Below are 23912 nucleotides of genomic sequence, written 5' to 3'. Positions count from 1 at the left end.
ATTATTAAAGAGATGCTTTACATTGAAATACAGATAGAGATGTAGTAGTCCCAGAGTTAATGATCCAAGGTCAGTTTAGCATTTCACCTCCTGATGATTATGATGACTGAGTGTTAGAATTTTTTAAAAAACTCTCTCCATCTGCAGGTATGTTTTGATGTGAGAGAGGATGCCAACCCCCAGTCCTGTCATCGCCAGCTCTTAAGATAACCTTCGGCTCAAGGCTGGTTAGGAAACACAGCTAGATACAGTATTATGTAATTGTAATGACATGAGAGAATATTAAGTTTAGTAGCACTATAATTAATTAATCATATGTTGTCTTCCCTGTTCTTACCTCTTTCCCTTTTTGTCTTTTACACTCACACCTCTCTCCCTACCTCCTCTTTCTTCCTCAGATTTTATAATGCACACCAGATGTGCATTGAAGTAAAAATTGAACTTCTATGTATAATATATTATAGTTAAAATATTTATAATGCATGTATTATGTATTTATAACACTTGGATAATGAACTTCTTTCAATAAAGCAATTCACATTATCTACTGGAATGGGTCCACATTTTCAACTGGTTGAAATTAAGTCTCTCGTTTGATGAAATACTACACCAATCATGTGTCCTCAGATCAGTGCTGATATTGAAGAAAGTCTCCAGCGATGGTTCGCATAGTGTCAAATTCATCATGGGAGCCATTCGATATGATTGGTTATTGCCCAGTGGTCATAAAGTTGGGAAATGTTGAACTTTTTCACCCTCTCCCACACCACGTTCACGCACCCCAACGGTTCCGCCCACTCCGCTTCTCACCGTATTTCTTCCATTAAAAATGAGTGGGACGTGTTGTTTCATCTCGCGGTACCACTCTCAGATCAAAATGATACGAAGCATCATCTGGATATGTGTGCAACAAAAGTTCAACATTTGACACCCGCTACCATTTCTGTCAACACAAAGTTTGACCCATGCATTTGATAAATCCAAGGTATGCACCACACAGAACGTACTGCCTCTGCAACACAATGCTGTAAGTAAGGTAAACGCAGCGTTCCATTGGAAATGAATGTACTTCTGCTGTACCAAAATGCAAAAAACCTGTCGGTGTGATCCAGGCATGAAGCAGTGTGCTGATGCGTGTATCGCTTTATCAGAAGTACGTCATTAATGACATGCAAAGCTTGTATGCTTTTTTCAAACTGCTTGTTGCAAAATGCTAGACACCATTGATTTCTCCATGGTTAGGGTCTTTCTTCGATTCCAAGCTGCTTTAAAACACTGACCTCTACTGAACGTACTTACAAATATATTTAGGATTTTGTCAAATAAATTTCACCTGACCGGTAGCTTAGCAGGTAGAGTAGGGAACTATGGAACATTCAGGGATGTGAGGTCGAATGCACAATATTTTGAAAAAGGATTTTATGTGAAACCACACTCTCGGCACTGTTGTTCAAATAATTTGTTTTGTTTGGTATTGTATAAGCTTCTGTCTTGTGCATCCGAAATAATACTATAGATTCAGTTTTGAATAGCAAACTTCAAGATAAAATGATAAACCCGGTCTTCCAACTGATTGTAGGCTACTACTAAAGCCAACGATTTACCGCTACGCCACGAAATGTACATAAAAACAGCGGAGAAAAAAAAACGATCTGATAATCAAACCTATTGCTGTCTAGCACATGTCATGTGCATTGCGAACAGATGATGACGCTCCAAGTACTGAACCGTTTCCCGGAACAATTTGCTGAAAGCGCGGAAGCTTTCAGAAAGCCTCGGTTTCCCATAAGGCCCAGCAGAAACATCTCTAGACCGAAAAATTACTCTCTTGCTACATGTGCAGTTAAAGGGGAATTATACGCAAATATCGTTTTTTATACCTTAAAAAAAACATGGATTCAGAACATAAGTTCTCGATGTTTCTCTTTGAACAATTTAAATCATGAGAGCAAACATATATTTTTTTCCAAAACCAGGACATTTTTTAGTGAGAGAACAGAGTTCAGGTGATACTACATTTAATTGGGCCTACTTTGTGTTGTTTTAACCATTATTTTACCAGGTATACTGACATAAAACACCTGTTGTACACCAAGGGCCCGGGGAAGAGTAGCTATCATGCTAGAAAAGGTTAGAGATCCCTGTTGTAGGATAACCTGCAGTGTATGCTGGGAACTGTTGGCCTAGGAAACATGGCGTCTCAGCTGTGGTATTTCGAATATCTATCCGGTCACTAATAAACAGGGGTTGGACCATTAACGGAGCCATTTTTCCTGCTTTCTTTTCGTGTTGTGGTTATGCTCAGACTTTGTGTTCAGCAGGAGAAGGCAGTCATTTATGAAACTTCGCTCTAAATATTACGGTTTACAGAGTGTCACATCCACTCTGCACTGTAAAGACGGTACAGTACGGTTGATAGCTAGCCTCGGCTAGATAAAGAACCTGTCCCACACAGTGCAATCAGCTGGCCGACCTATGTTAGCCAGCTAGCCACTGTAGTAAAGCAGTACGAGTGACATTAGTTAGCTAACGTAGCTGGATCGGACTACGTTTGAGTTTGTCATCTGACTGACAGCATGTCTGTCGGGTAGTGTTGTTGTCATTTTGGATATTGAATTTGTTTTGATGTTCGACCTCTCTGGCATTTTTCTCGGGGGAGAGAGAGATGGGCTCCGGGGCCGTGGATTCGTCCCAGTGGCTGTCAGTGAAGGAAGAGACTATTTTCCTTCACGATGGACTGATTCGGGTCACGGATCTGGCTGAACTTCCCAGTGAAATCGGGGTGTCTGAGCAGGGGGACACTGAGCAGGAGGTGAGTCTACTCTGCATCAACGTTTGCATTTCGAATGTTTTCTTGGCAACAACAGAGTGTAGTTAACGTTAGCTGGCTAACCGACTATAGTTAAACTAAATAGCCGAAAGCTAACGTTACCTAGCTAGCTCAACATTTGATTCCATATGAATAAAGTCACATTTAGCTGTAGAAACGGATTCTATTTTTAGCTAATAATGTTCATGAGTAAGGTGCCAACCCCGGCTTGACAAGCAGGTCATGACGTTAACAGTAACAATAGCAGGCTAACTGTTAGCCAACGTTAGCAGACAGTCTAACATTACCTTTTGAAGAGGTAGTTAGCTATAACTAGGTACGTTATTCATGTCAATTGAAATTCTTATTGCCAGCTAACACTCAATGTGGTGATAACGTTGTTTCCTTTCCTGGTTAATCTGAACCAGCTGCTATAACGTTAGCTATGCATCTCACTGTATAGGCATGATGACTCACGACGTAGCTAGGTAGACTTATCATGCCCTGGCTTTTAAATCCCCACCCTTTGTGGGGAACCCCTTGTCATTTTTGGCCTAGACATTGGGTGCTCTTGAGTGGTGGCTGGCTATGGTTGTTGTGTTCATCAATTTATGCATTACATTCTTCAAAGCACATTGGAATACAAACTAAACAAATACAATAGGAAAAGTAAATAAGGTATGCTTGCAAGCTCCTCAAACCAGTATGTAGCCAGGGGGTCTTACCGTTCAGAGTTCAGCACATAGAAGCACAGTATACTTCCTCATTGGCACACTTGACAGTATTTAAATGAACTGCCAATTCAATGGCAGTCTTTTTTTTTTATTTGATCAATATTCATCTGGTTATGACACCTGTGCAATGCCTTGTGGCCTTTTACTCAACCATAAACACAAAAATATTGACTATTAAGCTAGCTAGCCTATGTTCTTGACTCTTAAAAGGCCTTTTCTGGTCAACCTTGACATTAAGGTTCAGAATAAGTACTGAATGAATGGATGCTTGAATGATCAATCCCGTTAGCTGTAGGAATCCATTGACAAATGTGCTAGGCATATCAGAGACTAGGGCGGCAGGTAACCTAGTGGTTAAGAGTGATGGCCCTGTAATTCAAAAGGTTGCAGGTTATCTATTCTTATTCCAGATTAGATTTGACTTAGATTTGTGTGTATTAGGTATTTGTTGTAGAATTTTTTTAGATGTTTTTTTAACTTGTTAGATATTACTGCACTGTCAGAACTAGAAGCACCAGCATTTTGCTACACTCACACACGGTTAGCAGGTGTTATTGTATGTGACCAATAATGATTTGATTTGAATCCCTGAGCTGACTAAGTGAAACATATGTAATTGTGCCCTTGAGCAAGGCACTTAACCTATAATTACTCCTGTATGTTTTTTTAATGAATATGGACTTTCTCTAGTTCCTACTACTCATACTGGAATATAATTGTATTAACAACCAGAAAATGGTGGAACGGGGGGAATAGAGAAGGTGAGAACAAGTAAATTGTGGTTTGCAACTGAGGGTGCACAGATGGAGAGTGATGTAGATAGATAAATAAAGGGGTCACAGATTGATGGATGGTGAATGAGTGAGAGTCAGACAGATTACATGCTACAGATGGACACAGAAAATCAATCAACCTGAGAGGACTAGACTTTACTGTGTACATTTCCTGCTTGTGAAGTTTTCTTATTTTTTGTAAGAGTGGAGCAATGACTGGGGGGGATAGAGCAGCTGTGCCAGCTAGCCCTGTGCCCCAGGTGCAGTAGTTTGGCATCCTGATTCTACTGCTTCATAGTGGGACAGGCTTAGCTTTGGGTCTGAGAGGTGGAGGTCAAAACAAAGGTCTTATTGCCCGTGTCACTTCTCAGAATAGCCCAGTACCATTAGTTCAATAGCATTACAGGACATGGAAGTGTTGCTTGTCCTTTCTGCAGTGGAAGGATGGATGGCATGTAACCTGAGCATCTGCAGTGTGCCTCTAGTTATTGTACTGTCACCACCATCCACCCTTCCCCCTGCTCTCACTAACCTTATTCTTCTTATGTAGGGCTCCCGAGTGGCACAGTGGTCTAAGGTGCTGCATCTCAGTGCTAGAGGTGTCACTAACGCCTTGTTAGATTCCAGGCTGTATCACAAACAGCCGTGATTGGAAGTTCCTTAGGACGGTGCACAATTGGCCCAACATTGTTAGGGTTTGGCTGGGGTAGGCCGTCATTGTAAATAAGAATTTGTTCTTAACTGACTTGCCTACGTAAATAAAAATGATGTGAGGAGGTAATATAGTGCAACACTAATTGCTCTATGATGAGTTGGGGTTATTAGGGGGTCTGTGGACATTGTAATTTCCCTATCAGAGAGTAGTAGAAACATTAAAACGTGTGGTTTGGTTAAGTCCTCCAGCCTCTCCAAGCAGCTTCCTCTGGTCTTTATGGAGGCCATCTACAGGGGCCATTAGCACAGTGGGAATGTTTCCATATGCATGTCTCTTTTGGGTTAATGTAGCCAAACTCATGATTGATCATTTCATCCAGCAGCCCATGGGCGCTTCGATGCAGGCTATTTTTATCAGCATCACTAACCACGTTTCCATCCACAGTTTTTTTTATGCGAGTAAAGTCATACCGTTTTAAAAAAATAGGACGTTTCGGTACAATTTTCTAAAGATAATTTGTTTCGAACGAGATAGTGGGATACATTTTGTGTCTGTAAAATTAATTATGCATAAAATGGCGGTGGAAACGCTTTTATGCGCAGATATTGATATAATAACCATCATATCGAAGTAAACTTGGAGTCACAAAATCATATGGTGTGTGGACCTCCCACTACGACTTGGGAAACCATGCCGTTTATTATGCTACAGATGAAATACATTATGATGAACTTCACAGGGTGGTGAAAGTGCACGGTGATGAGCTTGATGCTCCTTTCCAAGAAATATCTATGGTCTTATTCTGGTGACATGATGATCGATGCTGGACTGCCTTTTGACAAATAAAATATTTTCGCTCTTATCCATAATAATGTAGACTAGCCTACCCGCACTATATCTGTATCTGCGAGCGGCTGAGTAGTCACATTTGGTATTTAACGTAACAGTTTTAGTGACAAATGTATCGGTGCAGTTGAAAATGTGATGGGAACATATTGAAAATGTGAGTTTTCGGGACATGAAAAATGTTGTGCCCTAGGTTGTCAGGCACTGATCTTTATCCGCAACAAGTCCATTTGGTGAAACACCACTGGTGGAAAAATGTGCATATTTTCTTTATGCAGCTTCTAGAATATTAGGATGAACATCTTTCTCCAGTTGGATGGAAATCTAGCTGTAGAGGAGAATCCTTTCTGCAGAGTAAGGTGGAGAGGGTCGGTGAACAATCCCAGTCTCCAATGAAGGGATTTTACCGTAACATTAGTCGCATATCTGAAGAAAAAAACGTGCCTGCTAAATGGTGTTATGGAGTCTTAGAGTAGACACTGTAATCGATACCTGGTTGAAATGCTGCGTAAGTGCAGATGATGCACACCTCCTCTGAAATAATCCAACAATCTCTCTCTTTTTCAAACTGCTTATTTTGTTGTTTATGTAATGCTGTATCTGTCTGTTTCTCTTGGTAAGAACATATGCACCATGAATACAATTTAAATGTGAAATGACTGTGGGTTATAAATACAACAAGGAGTATCCCAGGTTATTTCCACACATGTATTTTGATTCTTTAATGAGTATCATTAGAATTAAAGGGTCTAACCTCCTTTTCCTCCCTCATATTCAATTTAGCTACACATTATCTCGTAGTGAAGCAGTGCTCTGTTGTAAATTGGATTTTAGAGGTTGCCAGACCCCAGCTAGATGGTGATTTACAGTCAGTGCACTATCCTGGATGCCGTCATCGCTTTGAGATCTCCACCCATTGTCTCCCCAAGGATTAAACCAACTCCTCTTAGTTACAGATCTTCATGGCTATTTTCTGTATCCCTCACATTTTCTCACTCTTCCTTTCTATCTCTTCTAGATCCTCACATTCGAGACAAAGAACCCTGCGGAGCTAGCCGAGCGTCTCCGTGCAGTCTGTGGTAACCAAAGCAATGCATATGCCCGCCTGTTGGAATACCGTCTGAATGCTCTGCGGGGCCTGTGGGGGGCTCAGCGTCAGTTGGCCCTGGAGGAGCAGCAGGACCGGGAGGGGGCTGGAGGGGGCGATGAGGAGGCCCTGGCCCTGCTAAAACGACAAGGCCTGCTGCAGCAGCCTGAACAGGCTCCTTTCACCTCCCGCATGGGGCTGCTACTGGTCTTCCCCCTCCTGCAGTCCCAGACACGCAGTGACCCGGCGCTCTGTGGGGTCACGGCGGAGGTACTGCTGTCTTGCCTGCGTGACTGCCAGCCCCTCAGCCTCAGCAAGGAGCCTGCTGACTGCCTCAATGGCCTAGAAGGGCTGCTCTGCTCTTGGCTGGAGGAGGGGGTCCAGCAGACAGCACAGACCCAGCAGGGCCAGGCTCCTACATACGTGCTCCACGCACACAGGCAGAGGGAGAATGCTGCCGCTGCCCTGGTAGCTCTCGCCTGTGCCAGGTGAGACCACACGCTTAACAGAGCACACCACACATAAAGAGGAGAGAATAGTATGCCAGGTCACTTGAGTCTGCTTAGCCGTCTGGCTCATTTACTCCAGCTTCCTAATACTGCTCAATTGGTGATTAGGCAAGCCCACAAGTGTCATCCCATTTCTGTTTCCACTTTCAGTGACCTAGGTAGCCACAGTTGTTCACTAAATATAATCTTCTCTTTCTTTATCTTTGAAAAAGGCCTTTCAGTTTTTGTTTGCTATGTCAGTGATGCTTGTTGAACAGGGGTCTTGTTGGTCACCTAGGTCAGGGTTTTTTAGACTTTTCTTTCCCAGGGATTCCCGCCCAGGCAAACTGGCAACCCAGGGACCCCCATCATATTTTAGCAAAAAATATATATAATCCTGTATTGTCTCAGGTGAATGATAATGGCAAGTAGAAGTAATCCACATTTTAAAATGAATAGATTTGGAAGACAGTTTCATTGTTTTAACCTCCCCACAGTTCATTTGAAGAGGAAGTGTAAACTCTAACATATTCTAGCTAGAAATGTAAAGGCATCGTGGCGACATAGACAACATTTAGCTGATGTAAAGCACCTTTTTGCAATGCTACTTTTTTTCCTTTCAGCTGAGACAATTTCCTGCAATTCTATGCATTTTGCCATGGCTAATGCTGTGTTCCTATGCTCAATCATCATTGGTGTGCCCTGAATGCTGGGGTATTAGAATGTTCTATTCCTCCCAACTGTCTAGCTTTCATTTGATTGTTAGTTCTCAAAGATGCTATTGCTATTATCAAAATACAATCTAATTTTCTGGTCACCTACACATATTTACATACCTACACATATTTGGGGCGACAGGGTAGCCTAGTGGTTAGAGCGTTGGACTAGTAGCCGAAAGATTGCAAGTTCATATCCCCGAGCTGACAAGGTACAAATCTGTCGTTCTGCCCCTGAACAGGCAGTTAACCCACTGTTCCTAGCCCGTCATTGAAAATAAGAATTTGTTCTTAACTGACTTGCCTAGTTAAATCAAGGTTTAATAAAAAATAAAAATAAAATATATATATATATATACACACACACATATTAACCGAGCAACGTCGGAGTGGCATTGACTAACAGTAGAATATTTAAAATTCTATCTTTTCTGTGTGCTTTCTATCTGGTTTTGGTTGTTTATTTAAGTTGACACACACTGTTTTTCCATCCCGAAAAGTGACCAGTATACAGAAAACCCCCTGTTATTAGCTACAATGACTGTAAATAGCATCACACTAGCATCACACTGTTCCTGAAGACTTAGTCATTGCGCTAACGCCATTGGCTTGTGAAACAACCTTTTTAACTTCCTTCATACTGGACGCAGAGACATGAACATGGTATCTGTGGACCCCAGTTAGAAAACCCCTGACCGAGGTCACAGAGGAAAGCACTCTTTTCTTTCACCTGTGGCTGCAGCCCGGCTTCTGCTGTTGACAACTGAGCTTCACTTGTTAACCAGAACCCTCTGCCCTTTGTGTGCCCTCTGTAGAGGCATAGAGCCCATTGTGTTGGGGAACCATCCAGCTCTGGTGCCCTCTATTTCACCAACAGTGGTGGGAAGTTAGAGCTTGGCTATCCTGTCTCCCCTGACTGTTCGGGTGTGCCTTATCGCTGCGTTCTTTTTTATTTTTTTTTAATGGTCAAAGTAGCTTAACTGTTTCTCGTCAGTGTGATGTCACCAGCTCGCCACACTCACAGGCATAAACACACAACATCAATGTCAATGACAAATGGAATGTCTTTTAAATATATTCTATGATGACGACACTAAAGCAGAAAGTACATGTGATATTATACTGTAAACAACACAAACTGAGTCTGGTAAGAGTGCTTAACTATGCTGCCCCATCGTCCTGGAACACTTTCCAGAAGGACTTAAAATTAGATCATTTTATTCCAATTGATTTTAAATTCTGGATTGGAGGGCTGCTGACCAGACTGCACATGTTTTTAAACCTGCTCTCTTTTGTACCATTTTATCTTCCATTCATTTTATATATTTTTTTGTCTATTGTTTAACTATATGTAAGCTTCTTTCTTGTCCAGGGCTCACTTGGAAAAGAGATGTCCATCTCAATGTGACTTGTAAGATTATATAAAGAATACAAATAAAAGTTGGTCATACATTGTGGAAAGTAAGGCAAATAATGCAGATCAAGAAATGGCTACACAGCTGAAGCATGGCACAACATTCTCTTTTGTGTTAAAGGGGAACTTTCTTTTGGTATTTGTTTAATTTGTCCATTGTTGATATACACTGTGTACAAAACATTAGGAACACCTTCCTAATATTCAATTTCACTCCCCTTTGCCTCCGGACTTGACTCAATTCATCGGGGCATGGACTACAAGGTGTCAAAAGTGTTCCACATGGATGCTGGCCCATGTTGACTCCAATGATTCCAACTGTTGTGTCAAGTTGGGTAGATGTCTTTTAGGTGGTTGACCATTCCTGATACACAAGGGAAACTGTTGAGTGTGAAAACCCCCATTCACCCTCTGAATGGCACACATACACAATCCATGTCCAAGGCTTAGGAGTCCTTCTTTAACCTGTCTCCTCCCCTTCATCTACACTGATTTGAACTGGATTTAACAGGTGACATCAACAACATAGCTTTCACCTGGATTCACCTTGTCTGTCATGGAAATAGCAGGTGTTCCTAATGTTCTGTACACTCAGTGTAGTTCCAAAAGGTTTTCAAGACATACAGTACCTGTCAAAAGTTTGGACACACCTACTCAATTCAAGGGCTTTTCTTTATTTTGACTATTTTTTTCTACATTGTAGAATAATTGTGAAGACATCAAAACTATGAAAGAGTTAAACAAATCCAAATTATAATCTGTATTTGAGGTTCTTTAAAGTAGCCACCTTTTGCCTTGATGACAGCTCTGCACACTCTTGGCATTCTCTCAAACAGCTTCATGAGGGATGCTTTTACAACAGTCTTGAAGGAGTTTCCACAAATGCTGAGCACTTGTTGGCTGCTTTTTCTTCACTTTGCAGTCCAACTCATCCCGAACCATCTCAATTGGGTTGAGGTCGGGTGATTGTGGAGGCCAGGTCATCTGAAGCAGCACTCCATCACTCTCCTTGGTAAAATAGCCCTTGCATAGCCTAGAGGTGTGTTTTGGGTCATTGTCCTGTTGAAAAGTAAATGATACTCCCACTAAGCGCAAACCAGATGGGATGGCGTATCTCTGCAGAAGGCTGTGGTAGCCATGCTGGTTAAGTGTGCCTCGAATTCTAAATAAATCACTGACTGTGTCACCAGCAAAACACCATCACACCATCATCCTTCACGGTGGGAACCACACATGCGGAGATCATCCGTTCACCTACTCTGCCTCTCACAAAGACACGGCTGTTGGAATCAAAAATCAAAGGACAGATTTCCACCGGTCTAATGTCCATTGCTCGTGTTTCTTGGCCAAGCAAGTCTCTTCTTCTTATTGGTGTCCTTCAGTAGTGGTTTCTTTGTAACAATTCGACCATAAAGGCCTGATTCACGCAGTCTCCTCTGAACAGTTGATGTGACTGTTACCTTGAACTCTGTGAAGCATTTATTTGCGCTGCAATTTCTGAGGCTGGTAACTCTATTGAATTTATCCTCTGCAGCAGAGGTTTTTTATTTCATTTTTTATTTCACCTTTATTTAACAAGGTAGCAAGATAAATAAATACAGTATGGGGATGAGGTAGATTGTCTGAGCTATGTGTAGTGATCTGTGACCTGCTCTGACAGCTGGTGCTTAATGCTAGTGAGGGAGGTAAGAGTCTCCGGCTTTAGTGATTTTTTGCAGTTCGTTCCAGTCATTGGCAGCAGAGAACTGGAAGGAGAGGCGGCCAAAGGAAGAATTGGCTTTGGGGGTGACCAGTGAGATATACCTGCTGGAGCGCGTGCTATGGTGACCAGTGAGCTGAGATAAGGTGGGGCTTTACCTAGCAGAGACTTGTAGATGACCTGGAGCCAGTGGGTTTGGCGACGAGTATGAAGCGAGGGCCAGCCAACGAGAGCGTACAGGTCGCAGTGGTGGGTAGTATATGGAGCTTTGGTGACAAAACGGATGGCACTGTGGTAGACTGCATCCAATTTGTTCAGTAGAGTGTTGGAGGCTATTTTGTAAGTGACATCGCCGAAGTCGAGGATCGGTAGGATGGTCAGTTTTACGAGGGTATGTTTGGCAGCATGAGTGAAGGATGCTTTGTTGCGAAATAGGAAGGAGATTCTAGATTTAATTTTGGATTGGAGATGTTTAATGTAACTTTGGAAGGAGAGTTTACAGTCTAGTCAGACATCTTGGTATTTGTAGTTATCCACATATTTTAAGTCCGACCCGCACAGAGTAGTGATGCTGGATGGGCGGGTAGGTGCATGCAGCGATCGGTTGCATTTAGTTTTACTTGCATTTAAGAGCCAGTTGGAGGCCACGGAGGAGCGTTGCATGGCATTGAATCTCGTCTGGAGGTTAGTTAACACAGTGTCCAAAGAAGGGCCAGAGGTATACAGAATGGTGTTGTCTGCGTAGAGGTGGATCAGATAATCACCAGCAGCAAGTGCGACATCATTGATGTATACAGAGAAGGTAACTCTGGGTCTTCCATTCCTGTGGCCGTCCTCATGAGAGCCAGTTTCATCATAGCGCTTGATGGTTTTTGCGACTGTACTTGAAGAAACTTTCAAAGTTCTTAACATTTTCTGGGTTGACTGACCTTCATGTCTTAAAGTGATGATGGACTGTCATTTCTCTTTGCTTATTTTAGCTGTTCTTGCCACAATATGGACTTGGTCTTTTACCAAATAAAGCTATCTTCTGAATACCACCCCTACCGTGTGACAACGCAACTGATTGGCTCAAATGTATTAAGAAGGAAAGAAATTCCACAAATGAACTTTTAACAAGGATCACCTGTTCATTTAAATTCATTCCAGGTGTCTATCTCATGAAGCTGGTTGAGAGAATGCCAAGAGTGTGCAAAGCTTTCATCACGGCAAAGGGCTACTTTGAAGAATCTAAATAATAAAATATATTTTGATTTGTTTAAAACTTTTTTTTTGTTAGTACATTATTCATGTTAGTACATGTGTTATTTGTAGTTTTGATGTCTTCACTATTATTCTACAATGTAGAGAATAGTAAAAATAAAGAAAAACCCTTGAATGAGTAGGTGTGTCCAAACTTTTGACTGGTACTGTATATAACTTGATACAGAAATACAGCCGGTACGACAAATTTTGTATTTCCAAAGTTTGTCTTAACTTGATTGCTGACATGCAAAACATTATGTGACTATATCAACGATGGACTAATGAAACAAATACCAAAACAATCGTTTTTAGGTGGAATTTTTCTTTAACACTATTAGGCCTACCTGGTACCTTAACTTCACTGACTTTCCCTCCCTCCCATTACATGGTTTAACACATTTTGTGTTTCCAGAGGGTCCCTGAAGACCTTCATCCACACAGTTCATCTGCTGCAGAAACAGACAGACCTGGGCCAGCTCCCTGTGGCTGATGTGCTCTACAGGTGAGTCTAGTATCCTTATGTCTGGATGTGCTTGGTGAGACACCGTTGTCCCTTTTCTGTGTTGCCTTCATTGTGAACTCTTTCTCTCCTGATCTGTCCCATCCAGACTCCTGGTGCTGGAGGGGGGCCCAGGCTCCCCATCCTGTCTGCTCGGGGGCAAGCACAGGGTCTCCTGGGGCTTTGAAGACATGCTGCCTACACCTGACAGCAGCGCTGGAGGGGCAGAGAGCAAAGGTAAGCCTGTGTGTGTGTGTGAACAAGAGCTCCATTGGTCTTGGGATAGGGTCAAACTTCCTTTGAACCGGACCTGGGGGGGTTTCAACGGAGGCTGCTTTTTTTTCTAAATATATTCCAGTCTAGTGATCATATTTTATATATATACCGGGCCACTTCATTTTCACAGTACCATTATAGAGTCATGTGTATGTGAGTGCACTGCAAGTGTAGTTCTTAGTAGTAGTGTTCTGGTGACAACAGCAACCAGCCCAGAGTCCTGCTGGCTCTGATAATCCTTCCTCTCATTTGGATGATGATTTATTCATTCACCTCTTTAGATCATTTCTATTTGATCCTTTGTCTGGAGCCACTTAGTACTCCCAACATTAAGCCAAGGGCAGACATGGAGTCATCCTTCTGTCTCATTGGCTGAGTCTTCTGAGGAGGGCATCATGTGTTGGTTATAGGGCAGGGTAATGACTAGCAGAAGTTTGAGGGAGAAAGAGGGAGTGTGGGTGATGGCTTGTTTCCTCCAATCGATGGGCTGACCTTGGAGAGCCCTGTAAGGTGATAGGACCTCATCAGCTCTCCTATAGGAAGCCAGTTGAGAGGCAGAGAAATGGCAGCTAAAGAATCTAGTAGAGCTGGCAGGCTGTGGGCTGAGGGGCTTATCCCTCTCACCTGCCAAGTGCAAACTACAGGCAGGTTCAGCCAAAAGTATTTTTCCCTGCCTTTCTTGTTGATTGGCTGACTAGTCTCCTTTGATTCTGTTTGGCCAATGCTGTGGGTGTGTGAGACCATGTGTACACTTACTATGCTATAAAATGTGTACACTTACTATGCTAACTTTCAGTAGCTAAATCACACCCCTTCTCCTGTTATCCCCTCCTCTCTATACTGTCCTCCCTCTCCCCTCCGTTCCTGTTTTTTTGTTCCCCCTTCCATTTTTCTCCCCCTCTTCTGCTGTTCCTCACTCTGTCTATATCCTCCCTGCTGTTGCAGACACAGACCTAGGGCGCTGCCTGGCCACAGATGGGCTCTATCTCTACACCACTAACTCCTTTGGGAGAGGGATCAGCAAGCTGGGCTCCGGTTTGCACGGGACACTGAGGTAACATGACACCCCTGCCTATATCTGCAGAGAGAAAGAGTGAGAGTGCCTCACTTAAAATACCCTCAAATCCAATTTTACTTGTCACATGCTTCGTAAACAACAGGTGAAGACTCACAGTGAAATGCTTATGGGCCCTTCCCAACAATGCAGAGAGAGAAATTGAGAACTAATAGAAAAAGAATAACATGAGGAATAAATGAGTAACAATAACTTTTCTATTTACACGAGGTACCAGTACAGAGTCGATGTGCAGGGGTACACTGTCATTCAGCCACAAGAGCATTAGTGAGGTCGGGCACTGATGTTGGGCGATTAGGCCTGGCTCGCAGTCGGTGTTCCAATTCATTCCAAAGGTGTTCGATGGGATTGAGGTCAGGACTCTGTGCAGGCCTGTCAAGTTCTTCCACACCGATCTCGACAAACCATTTTCTGTATGGACTTTGCTTTGTTGTTCCTAGACTCCCACTTCACAATAACAGCACTTACAGTTGACGAGGGCAGAAATTTGACGAACATACTTGTTGGAAGAGTGGCATCCTATGACAGTGCCACGTTGAAAGTCACTGAGCTCTTCAGTACGGCCATTCTACTGCCAATGTTTGTCTATGGAGATTGCGTGGCTGTGTGCTCGATTTTATACAACGGGTGTGGCTGAAATAGCAGATTTCACTCATTTGAAGGGATGTCCACATATTTTTGACATGTAGTGTATATACTGTACATATAAGTAGGGAGCCATCGGGCTACCTCATGTCCTGTTCTAACTCTCCTGTTCCCTCCTTCTGACCTGAACTTCAAAACCCCTCTGCCCTACTGTATTCCCCCTCTAATTTATTTCACTTTTTGAGCAAAATATCAGAGGAAATGGAGATCATTATTTTGTGTGTTTGTGCAGGGGGTTTGTGTACTGTCGGAATGAGGACTTGGAGCCCGGCTGGGTGGTGTTCAGCAGTGGCCGCCTTCTTCACCGCTCCGCCTCCTTTGATGCCAAGCCTCATCAGCTGTGCCAGGTCATCGACCCCTTCACCCTGCAGGTACGGCAGCTGGCACCTAGCAACAGGCCTCAATTACACTAACTCAGGCCAGCACTACACATTGGGTGATCCAGTACTGTATCTCTTCCAAAATACTGACCTTTCTACCTGTCTCAGGTGTGCCAGGTCGTTCTCATGCCAGCCCACCACTTCCCCGTGGGCAGCAGCATGTCCACGCTGCACCTGTGCTCAGATGGAACCTACCTGTACTGGGTGTGGTCTCCTGCCAGCCTCAACGAGAAGACCCAGAAAGGCCACTCGGTCTTCATGGATGTCTTTCAGCTATCGGTGAGGATGTTTCTCCAAGCCTTTCGACCATGCTCAACAAGGCTCTCCCTCCTTCCCATCTCTCACCCCTCTCTCCCTCCTCCCTCTGGTGCAGACAGAGACAGGATTGTGTGTGGCAGACGTCCTGCAGGAGAGAGTGATCCTGATACGAAAGGAGGGCGAGTCGTCCAAGTGTCTGAACGAGCTGCTGCTGAGCCGCATGTCACGCTTTCGCGCCTCCCACTCCGCAACGCTGGCCGCTCTCACCGGCTCTGCCATCACCAACACTGTCAAGGAGGAGCAGTCCGGTAATGACCTCACACTATTTAGATATATGAACCTTTTTTTTACCCTGAAAACTACCCAGTCCTTAACAATTTAAAGCATACCCATAACATGATGCAGCCATCACTATGCTTGAAAATCTTGCAAGTGGTACTCAGTAATCTATTGGATTTGCCCCAAACATAACACTTTGTAATCAAGAGCAAAAGGTCATTGCTTTGCCACATTATTTGCAGTATTACTTTAGTGCCTTGTTGCAAACAGGATGCATGGTTTGGAATATTTTTATTCTGTACAGGTTTCTCCTTTTCACTCTGTCATTTAGATTAATATTATGGAGTAACTAACATGTTGTTGCTCCATCCTCCGTTTTCTCCTATCACAGCCATTAAACTCTAACTGTTTTAAGGAAACCATTGGCCTCGTGGTGAAATCCCTGAGCGGTTTCCTTCCTCTCCGGCAACTGAGTTAGGAAGGAAGCCTGTATCTTTGTAGTGACTGGGTGTATTGATACACCATCCAAAGTGTTACAAATAACTTCACCATGCTCAAAGGGACATTCAATGTCTGCTTATTTTTACCTATATACCAATAGGGACCCTTTGCGAGGCCTTGGAAAACCTCCCTGGTCTTTGCGGTTGAATCTGTGTTTGACTGAGGGACCTTACAATTACCTGTATGTTTGGGGTACATTCAGAAATCATGTTAAACACTATTATTAAACAATTTAGTATGTGACTTGTTAAGCAAATCTTTATTCCTAAATGTATTTAGGCTTGCCATAAAAAAGGGGTTGAATTCTTACTGACTCAAGACATTTCAGCCTTTCATTTATAATTAATTTGTACAGATTGCAAAAAACTAAATTCCACTTTGACATTATGGGGTGTAGGCCAGTGACGACATCTCAATTGAATCTATTTGAAATTCTGACTAACACAACAAAATGTGGAAAAAGTCACGGGGTGTGAATACTTCCTGAAGGCACTAACACAACAGTTTTTGTATCACCCCCAGTTAAATGTGTGATATCCAGGCAGTGAAAAATATGATTGAATCTTCATTATCCTCATCACATTGCTCATTGTGCGATTCACACTTCACATCCCTCATGTCTGTGCTCCTCTTCCACAGCAGTAAACACTAGCTGTGGCCTCCCTCTAAAGACTCTGAGGAAGACTCCCATGTATGTGTGTGGGACGTCCCTGGTGATGCTGGCATCTCCGCCCGGAGTGTCTGGCAGCTCTGCCACACGCTCCCTGTTTGGAGGGACCAGCGGCTTGTCCTCCCTGAAGAGTAAGAGCAGATGTTCCTCGCCACTGTTTTTCTCTGTTGTGTTTTAGGCATGTCTCCTTTTCACTGTTAGTGGTATATTTGTTGACTGCTTTCCTTTGTTTCCCCCGACCAGTCCTCTCATCCAGTCTGGCATTCAACCTAGTTGACGGTCAGTTCAGTAGCCGGGCAGATCTCATTGACGCACCTGGCAGTTCTCTAGGCAGGGGGGCCCAGGTGGCAGGGCTGGGTAAGCTCCTGTTCAGGAATTTGGCTTTTTAAAATGTATTTCTAGATAAGTGCACCGTTCTCAAAGTAGAGCTTATGTGACATTTGTGTTGTAGGAGCCTGCTATGACGCCCTCAACAACTTAATCTGGAGCTGCTCCAGTGACTACATGGACCAGTGGTCTAACCCTGGCAACCAGGCCTTCCATCACGTGTGCCATAGGCTTGGCGTCAGTCATGTCATCAAGGAACCCAAAGGTAACCAAAACATTTTTACTCTAGTTTAGAAAACAACGCTGACCTCAAATTATGTGCTGCAGAATTATAGGTTGAAGAGTGTCTCAACCAGCTTCTTCCTTTTAAGTCAAATCGTACCGTTAAGAGTTGACTTACCCCTCACTCCCTGCTGCAGAGGAGACCGTAGCCACCGGAGAGGTGATCAACCAGCTGCTTCACCATGTGGGTGCCATGTGCATCCACCAGCTCAACCTTCTGGCAGCCAGCAGCAGCAGCTTTCCCCTGGGAGCCCTCATGGGCAAGCAGCACCCCATCGAGGCTCGCCACTTCAGCAGCATCTGCGACATCATGGAGAAAGCCATGGTCAACAGGGACACCTGCATCATCCGCTGCATCCTGGTGGTGTTCCAGGTACAGTGGAGCTGGAGAATTGATCACATACACGTGTTTAGCAGATGTTATTGTGCGTGTGGCAAAATGCTTGTACTTCTAGCTCCAACAGTGCAGTAATATCTAACATTTTCACAACATATACCCAAAATACACGTAAATCTAACTAAGGAATGGATTAAGAATATATACGTATGTCAGAGTGGCATTGGACTCAGATACAGTGGTGTAGTATAGAATACAGTATATACATATGAGATGGGTGATGCAATATCTACACACAATTAAAGTGATTAAGATACCGTAGAAAAGTATAGAGTGCACTTTATACATACGAGATGAGTAATGCCAGATACCAGGACATTATTAAAGTGGCCAGTGATTTCTAATCTATGTCTATAGGCAGCAGCCTGTAATGTACTGGAGTTAGCTGTTTAACAGTCAGTGGTGTAGTATACAATACAGTTTATCCATATGAGCAAATTACTCTCGCTGCAGTATCTGACACAGGCGTTGAAAAATCTCCCATGAATAGGCTACCAGTGCGGCAAATGGCTGGTGCTGGTCAGCTTTCTTGACTTTTCCATTCATTTTGCCAACACATGGTTAACCTTTGTTCAACCAGCTGATATTAGCGAAAATGTGTTGGGAGTTACCTTTCTAGCTAATAGGTACAATTCCTCTTCCAATTTATAATATGGGAGGTCCAAATAATACATCATTTTGGTTACTTCTCCTTGCCATTATCACTGATAAGACAAGATGTGATTTTATTCATTTATTTTTTGATTTTCTAATGAATGATGGGGTCCCTGGGTTGCCGGTGTCCCTTGACAAGTTCAGTTTTAAGACCCCTGTGCTGCTATGATGCTACATGGAGTCCAACTGATGTCTAAATCACTCATTTTTACACATTGGTGTTTGCTGTTCAGGTTGTGTTCAGGTTCTTCAACCCTCAGTCGGAGCAGAACAGGGAGAGCGTGCGGCGTTCAGGTCTGCTCCTGTGGCAGCTGCTCATGGCTCCTGTAGATCAGATCGGACCAGAGATCCAGGGAGAAGTGTGCCTGGCTATCAGGTAAACACAACTCCGTACAGAACAAAACCATAAACACAGGACACACGTAAAGACATGATCTTACAGATGTGATTGACACCTACTGTCATTGTCTGTCTATCCATCCCTCTCTATAGCTCGGGTTTGAATACTTTGTATCAGGGGGAGTCTGAACTCAGCAGCCTGCTGAGGCTGGTCCTGACAGAAGGTGATAGATGCGACCTACTCGTTGGGCTTTATGAGCACTCTTAACACACACACTCTAATCATGTTTATCTCAAATATCTGATACACTGGAAGTATTGAAGGAGTTGTGTGTGATCTTCAGGTGAGAGGAACAGTGGTCTGTCTCAGCTCCGCGATGTAATCCTCACCAACCTCGCTGACCAGCTGCAGAAAAATAGATTTGGGAGCGACGAAGATGACCACTACAGGTAGAGTCCAGCTTTTGCTGACATTTTCACAACAGTTTTTCAAAGGTCATGTATTACTGCTTGAAAAATAACTCTCAATTACTCCCCTAACCAGAGCTGAGTGGTTTCACTGAGTAACCTGATGCCATAAAATGTAGCCATGATTAATAATAATGCAATATGACTCTGCTCTCTGTATAACAGGGTTGTTCAGCTGAATCACTCTCATTATCTCGCCTGTGTTTCCCCTCCAGACTAAGTGATGAACTCCTGCACTGCATCCTGAAGACCGTTGTCCGTGAATCCTGCCTTCTTATCACTAAATGTCAGACTGTCGCAAGGGATGACTTCCAGAAGCTCCTCTCCACTGTGCCAGTATGTGTATTTGGCTTTGTCTGGTCAGACTGTCTGTTTAGCAATCAGCAGTAGATGAAGTGTGTTAGCTGTTCCATACTGACTTGTAGTCCCCCTCCCTCCTTCCCCTCTACCAGGTGGCCTCATCAAGCCTGCGCTACCTCATGGCCGTTCAGAACCACCTGCTTAGCAACACCGTTCTGATACGCCCCGACGACAATGACGACAGTGACAGCTCCCTACAAGGGGAAACAATGAAGGTACAGGTAAACACCCCTTTTAAATATCCCTACTCCTGTCTGTCCATGTGGTGTGTGTGTCTCTGTCTCTGTCTCTGTCTCTCTCTCTCTGTCTCTCTCTAATTTCAATTCAAGGGGCTATATTGGCATGGGAAATATGTGTTAACATTGCCAAAGCAAGTGAGGTAGATAATATACAAAAGTGAAATAAACAATACACATTTATAGTAAACATTACACATACCGAAGTTTCAAAACAATAAAGACATTACAAATGTCATATTTTATATACAGTGTTGTAACAATGTAGAAATGGTTAAAGTACACAAGGGAAAATAAATATGGGATGTTTTTACAATGGTGTTTGTTCTTCACTGGTTGCCCTTTTCTTGTGGCAACAGGTCACAAATCTTGCTGCTGTGATGGCACACTGTGGAATTTCACCCAGTAGATATTCTTTGTGGATCTGTGTAATCTGAGTGAAATATGTCTCTCTAATATGGTCATACATTGGGCAGCAGGTTAGGAAGTGCAGCTCAGTTTCCACCTCATTTTGTGGGAAGTGAGCACATAGCCTGTCTTCTCTTGAGAGCCATGTCTGCCTACGGTGGTCTTTCTCAATAAGCAAGGCTATGCTCACTGAGTCTGTACATAGTCAAAGCTTTCCTTAAGTTTGGGTCAGTCACAGTGGTCAGGTGTTCTGCCACTGTGTACTCTCTGTTTAGGGCCAAATAGCATTCTAGTTTGCTCTGTTTTTTTTGTTAATTCTTCCCAATGTGTCAAGTAATTATCTTTTTGTTTTCTCATGATTTGGTTGGGTCTAATTGTGCTGCTGTCCTGGGGCTCTGTGGGGTGTGTTTGTGAACAGAGCCCCAGGACCAGACTCTTCTCTAGGTTTATCTCTCTGTAGGTGATGGCTTTGTTATGGAAGGTTTGGGAATCGCTTCCTGTTAGGTGGTTGTAGAATTTAACATTTATTTTCTGGATTTTGATAATTAGTTGGGATCGGCCTAATTCTGCTCTGCGTGCATTATTTGGTGTTCTACGTTGTACACAGAGGACATTTTTGCAGAATTCTGCATGCAGAGTCTCAATTTGGTGTTTGTCCCATTTTGTGAAGTCTTGGTTGGTGAGTGGACCCCAGACCTCACAACCATAAAGGGCAATGGGCTCTGACTGATTCAAGTCTTTTTAGCCAGATCCTAATTGGTATGTTGAATTTTATGTTCCTTTTGATGGCATAGAATGCCCTTCTTGCCTTGTCTCTCAGATCGTTCACAGCTTTGTGGAAGTTACCTGTGGCGCTGATTTTTAGGCCAAGATATGTATAGTTTTTTTGTGTGCTCTAGGTCAATGGTGTCTAGATGGAATTTGTATTTGTTGTCCTGGCGACTGGACCTTTTTTGGAACACCATTATTTTGGTCTTACTGAGATTTACTGTCAGGGCCCAGGTCTGGCAGAATCTGTGCAGAATATCTAGGTGCTGCTATTGGCCCTCCTTGGTTGGTGACAGACGTACCAGATCATCAGCAAACAGTAGACATTAACTTCAGATTCTAGTAGGGTGAAGCCGGGTGCTGCAGACTTTTCCAGTGCCCGTGCCAATTCATTGATATATATGTTCAAGAGGGTGGGGCTTAAACTGCATCCCTGTCTCACCCCACGGCCCTGTGGAAAGAAATGCGTGTTTGTTGTTTGTGTACATGGAATTTATAATGTCGTATGTTTTACCCCTAACACCACTTTCCATCAATTTGTATAGCAGACCCTCATGCCAAATTGAGTCGAAGGCTTTTTTGAAATCAACAAAGTATGAGAATACTTTGCCTTTGTTTTGGTTTGTTTGGTTGTCAATTAGGGTGTGTAGGGTGAATACATTGTCTGTTGTACGGTAATTTGGTAAAAAGCCAATTTGACATTTGCTCAGTGCATTGTTTTCATTGATGAAATGTACGAGTCTGCTGTTAATGATAATGCAGAGGATTTTCCCAAGGTTGCTGTTGTCGCATATTGGGGTCAAATTTGTCTCCACTTTTGTGGATTGGGGTGATCAGTCCTTGGTTCCAAATATTGGGGAAGATGCCAGAACTAAGGATGATGTTGAAGAGTTTTAGTATAGCCAATTGGAATTAGTTGTCTATGTATTTGATTATTTCATTAAGGATACCATCAACACCACATGCCTTTTTGGGTTGGAGGGTTTTTATTTTGTCCTGTAGCTCATTCAAGGTAATTGGAGAATCCAGTGGGTTCTGGTAGTCTTTATTAATAGTTGATTCTAAGATTGGTATTTGATCCTGTATATGTTTTTGCTCTTTATTCTTTGTTATAGATCCAAAAAGATTGGAGAAGTGGTTTACCCCATACATCTCCATTTTGGATAGATAATTCTTCATGTTGTTTGTTTAGTGTTTTCCAATTTTCCCAGAAGTGGTTAGTCTATGGATTCTTCAATTACATTGAGCTGATTTCTGACGTGCTGTTCCTTCTTTTTCCGTAGTGTATTTCTGTATTGTTTTAGTGATTCACCATAGTGAAGGCGTAGACTCAGGTTTTCCGCGTCTCTGTTTTTGGTTGGATAGGTCTCTCAAATTATTTCTTAGATTTTTGTATTCTTCATCAAACCATTTGTCATTGTTGTTCATTTTCTTCGGTTTTCTATTTGATATTTTTAGATTTGATAGGGAAGCTGAGAGGTCAAATATACTGTTAAGATTTTCTAATGCCAAGTTTACAACTTTACTATTACAGTGGAACGTTTTACCCAGGAAATTGTCTAAAAGGGATTGAATTTGTTGTTGCCTAATTGTTTTTTGGTAGGTTTCCAAACTGCATTCCTTCCATCTATAGCATTTCTTAATGTTAGTCAGTTCCTTTGGCTTTGATGCTTCATGATTGAGTATTGCTCTGTTCAAGTAGACTGTGATTTTGCTGTGGTCTGATAGGGGTGTCAGTGGGCTGACTGTGAACACTCTGAGAGTCTCTGGGTTGAGGTCAGTGATAAAGTAGTCTACTGTACTACTGCCAAGAGATGAGCTTTTGGTGTACCTACCATAGGAGTCCCCTCGAAGCCTACCATTGACTATGCACACACCCAGCGTGCGACAGAGCTGCATGAGTTGTGACCTGTTTTTATTGGTTATGTTGTCATAGTTGTGCCTAGGGGGGCATATGGGGGAGGAAATGCTGTCACCTGCAGGCAGGTGTTTGTCCCCCTGTGTCATGAGGGTGTCAGGTTCTTGTCCGGTTCTTGCATTTAGGTCACCACAGAGTAAGTAGTTAATGTCCCTGGGCCTGGAAATGATTGATTTCCCCCTCCGGGATGGAGAAGCTGTCTTCATTAAAGTAGGGGGATTCTAGTGGGGGGATATAGGTAGCACACAGGAGGACATTTTTCTCTGTTAAGATAATTTCCTTTTGAATTTCTAGCCAAATGTAAAATGTTCCTGTTTTGATTAATTTAATGGAGTGAGTTAGGTCTGCTCTATACCAAATTAGTATACCCCCTGAGTCCCTTCTCTGTTTCACACCTGGTAGTTTGGTGGATGGGACTACCAGCTCTCAGTAACCTACAGGGCAACCAGTGGGTCCGTCTCCTCTATACCAGGTTTCTTGCAGGATGACAATGTCTGTATTACCGATTTCTTTAGTGAAGTCCGGGTTCCTGCTCTTTAGGACACAGGCAGATGACCTCAGGCCTGGGATATTCTAGGATGATAGAGTGAATGCTTTTTGTTCCATAAAGTGTCCAATGTTGTTGGTCGTGTGGCTTGGCCACAGGCCAGTAAGTGTGAGCAGAGCCTGCTGAGCATCTGGTACATGACATTGGCTTAGGCTAGTG

The 23912-nt window shown here is 43.1% G+C and overlaps 1 protein-coding gene across 8 annotated transcripts in view; it reads left to right on the top strand.

Moving 5' to 3' along the window:
• Positions 1 to 2027: 2027 nt before the first annotated feature.
• LOC109879857 (probable E3 ubiquitin-protein ligase HECTD4) overlaps positions 2028 to 23912 on the top strand; it is a 66658-nt gene continuing 44773 nt past the window's right edge. For 2 of the 8 annotated variants that reach the window (XR_004208966.1, XM_031820408.1), the window contains exons 1-17: positions 2028 to 2812; positions 6836 to 7392; positions 12879 to 12968; positions 13075 to 13202; positions 14187 to 14295; positions 15194 to 15332; positions 15450 to 15620; positions 15715 to 15907; positions 17019 to 17180; positions 17293 to 17406; positions 17501 to 17641; positions 17796 to 18031; positions 18943 to 19085; positions 19202 to 19272; positions 19393 to 19498; positions 19732 to 19852; positions 19969 to 20097. Coding sequence is in view for 7 of the 8 variants with exons in the window: in XM_031820408.1 (XP_031676268.1) it covers positions 2666 to 2812; positions 6836 to 7392; positions 12879 to 12968; positions 13075 to 13202; positions 14187 to 14295; positions 15194 to 15332; positions 15450 to 15620; positions 15715 to 15907; positions 17019 to 17180; positions 17293 to 17406; positions 17501 to 17641; positions 17796 to 18031; positions 18943 to 19085; positions 19202 to 19272; positions 19393 to 19498; positions 19732 to 19852; positions 19969 to 20097 (2757 nt within the window). In the remaining variant the exon portion in view is untranslated. The remainder of the gene's footprint in view (positions 2813 to 6835; positions 7393 to 12878; positions 12969 to 13074; positions 13203 to 14186; positions 14296 to 15193; positions 15333 to 15449; positions 15621 to 15714; positions 15908 to 17018; positions 17181 to 17292; positions 17407 to 17500; positions 17642 to 17795; positions 18032 to 18942; positions 19086 to 19201; positions 19273 to 19392; positions 19499 to 19731; positions 19853 to 19968; positions 20098 to 23912) is intronic. The other 6 variants (XM_031820430.1, XM_031820415.1, XM_031820424.1 and 3 more) reach the window with 6 other exon arrangements.

Source organism: Oncorhynchus kisutch, linkage group LG3, assembly GCF_002021735.2.
Source record: "Oncorhynchus kisutch isolate 150728-3 linkage group LG3, Okis_V2, whole genome shotgun sequence".
NCBI classification, from domain to species: Eukaryota; Metazoa; Chordata; class Actinopteri; order Salmoniformes; family Salmonidae; genus Oncorhynchus; species Oncorhynchus kisutch.
The sequence above is the reverse complement of the archived record's forward strand: the minus strand, read 5'-3'. Positions and strand labels throughout refer to the sequence as shown.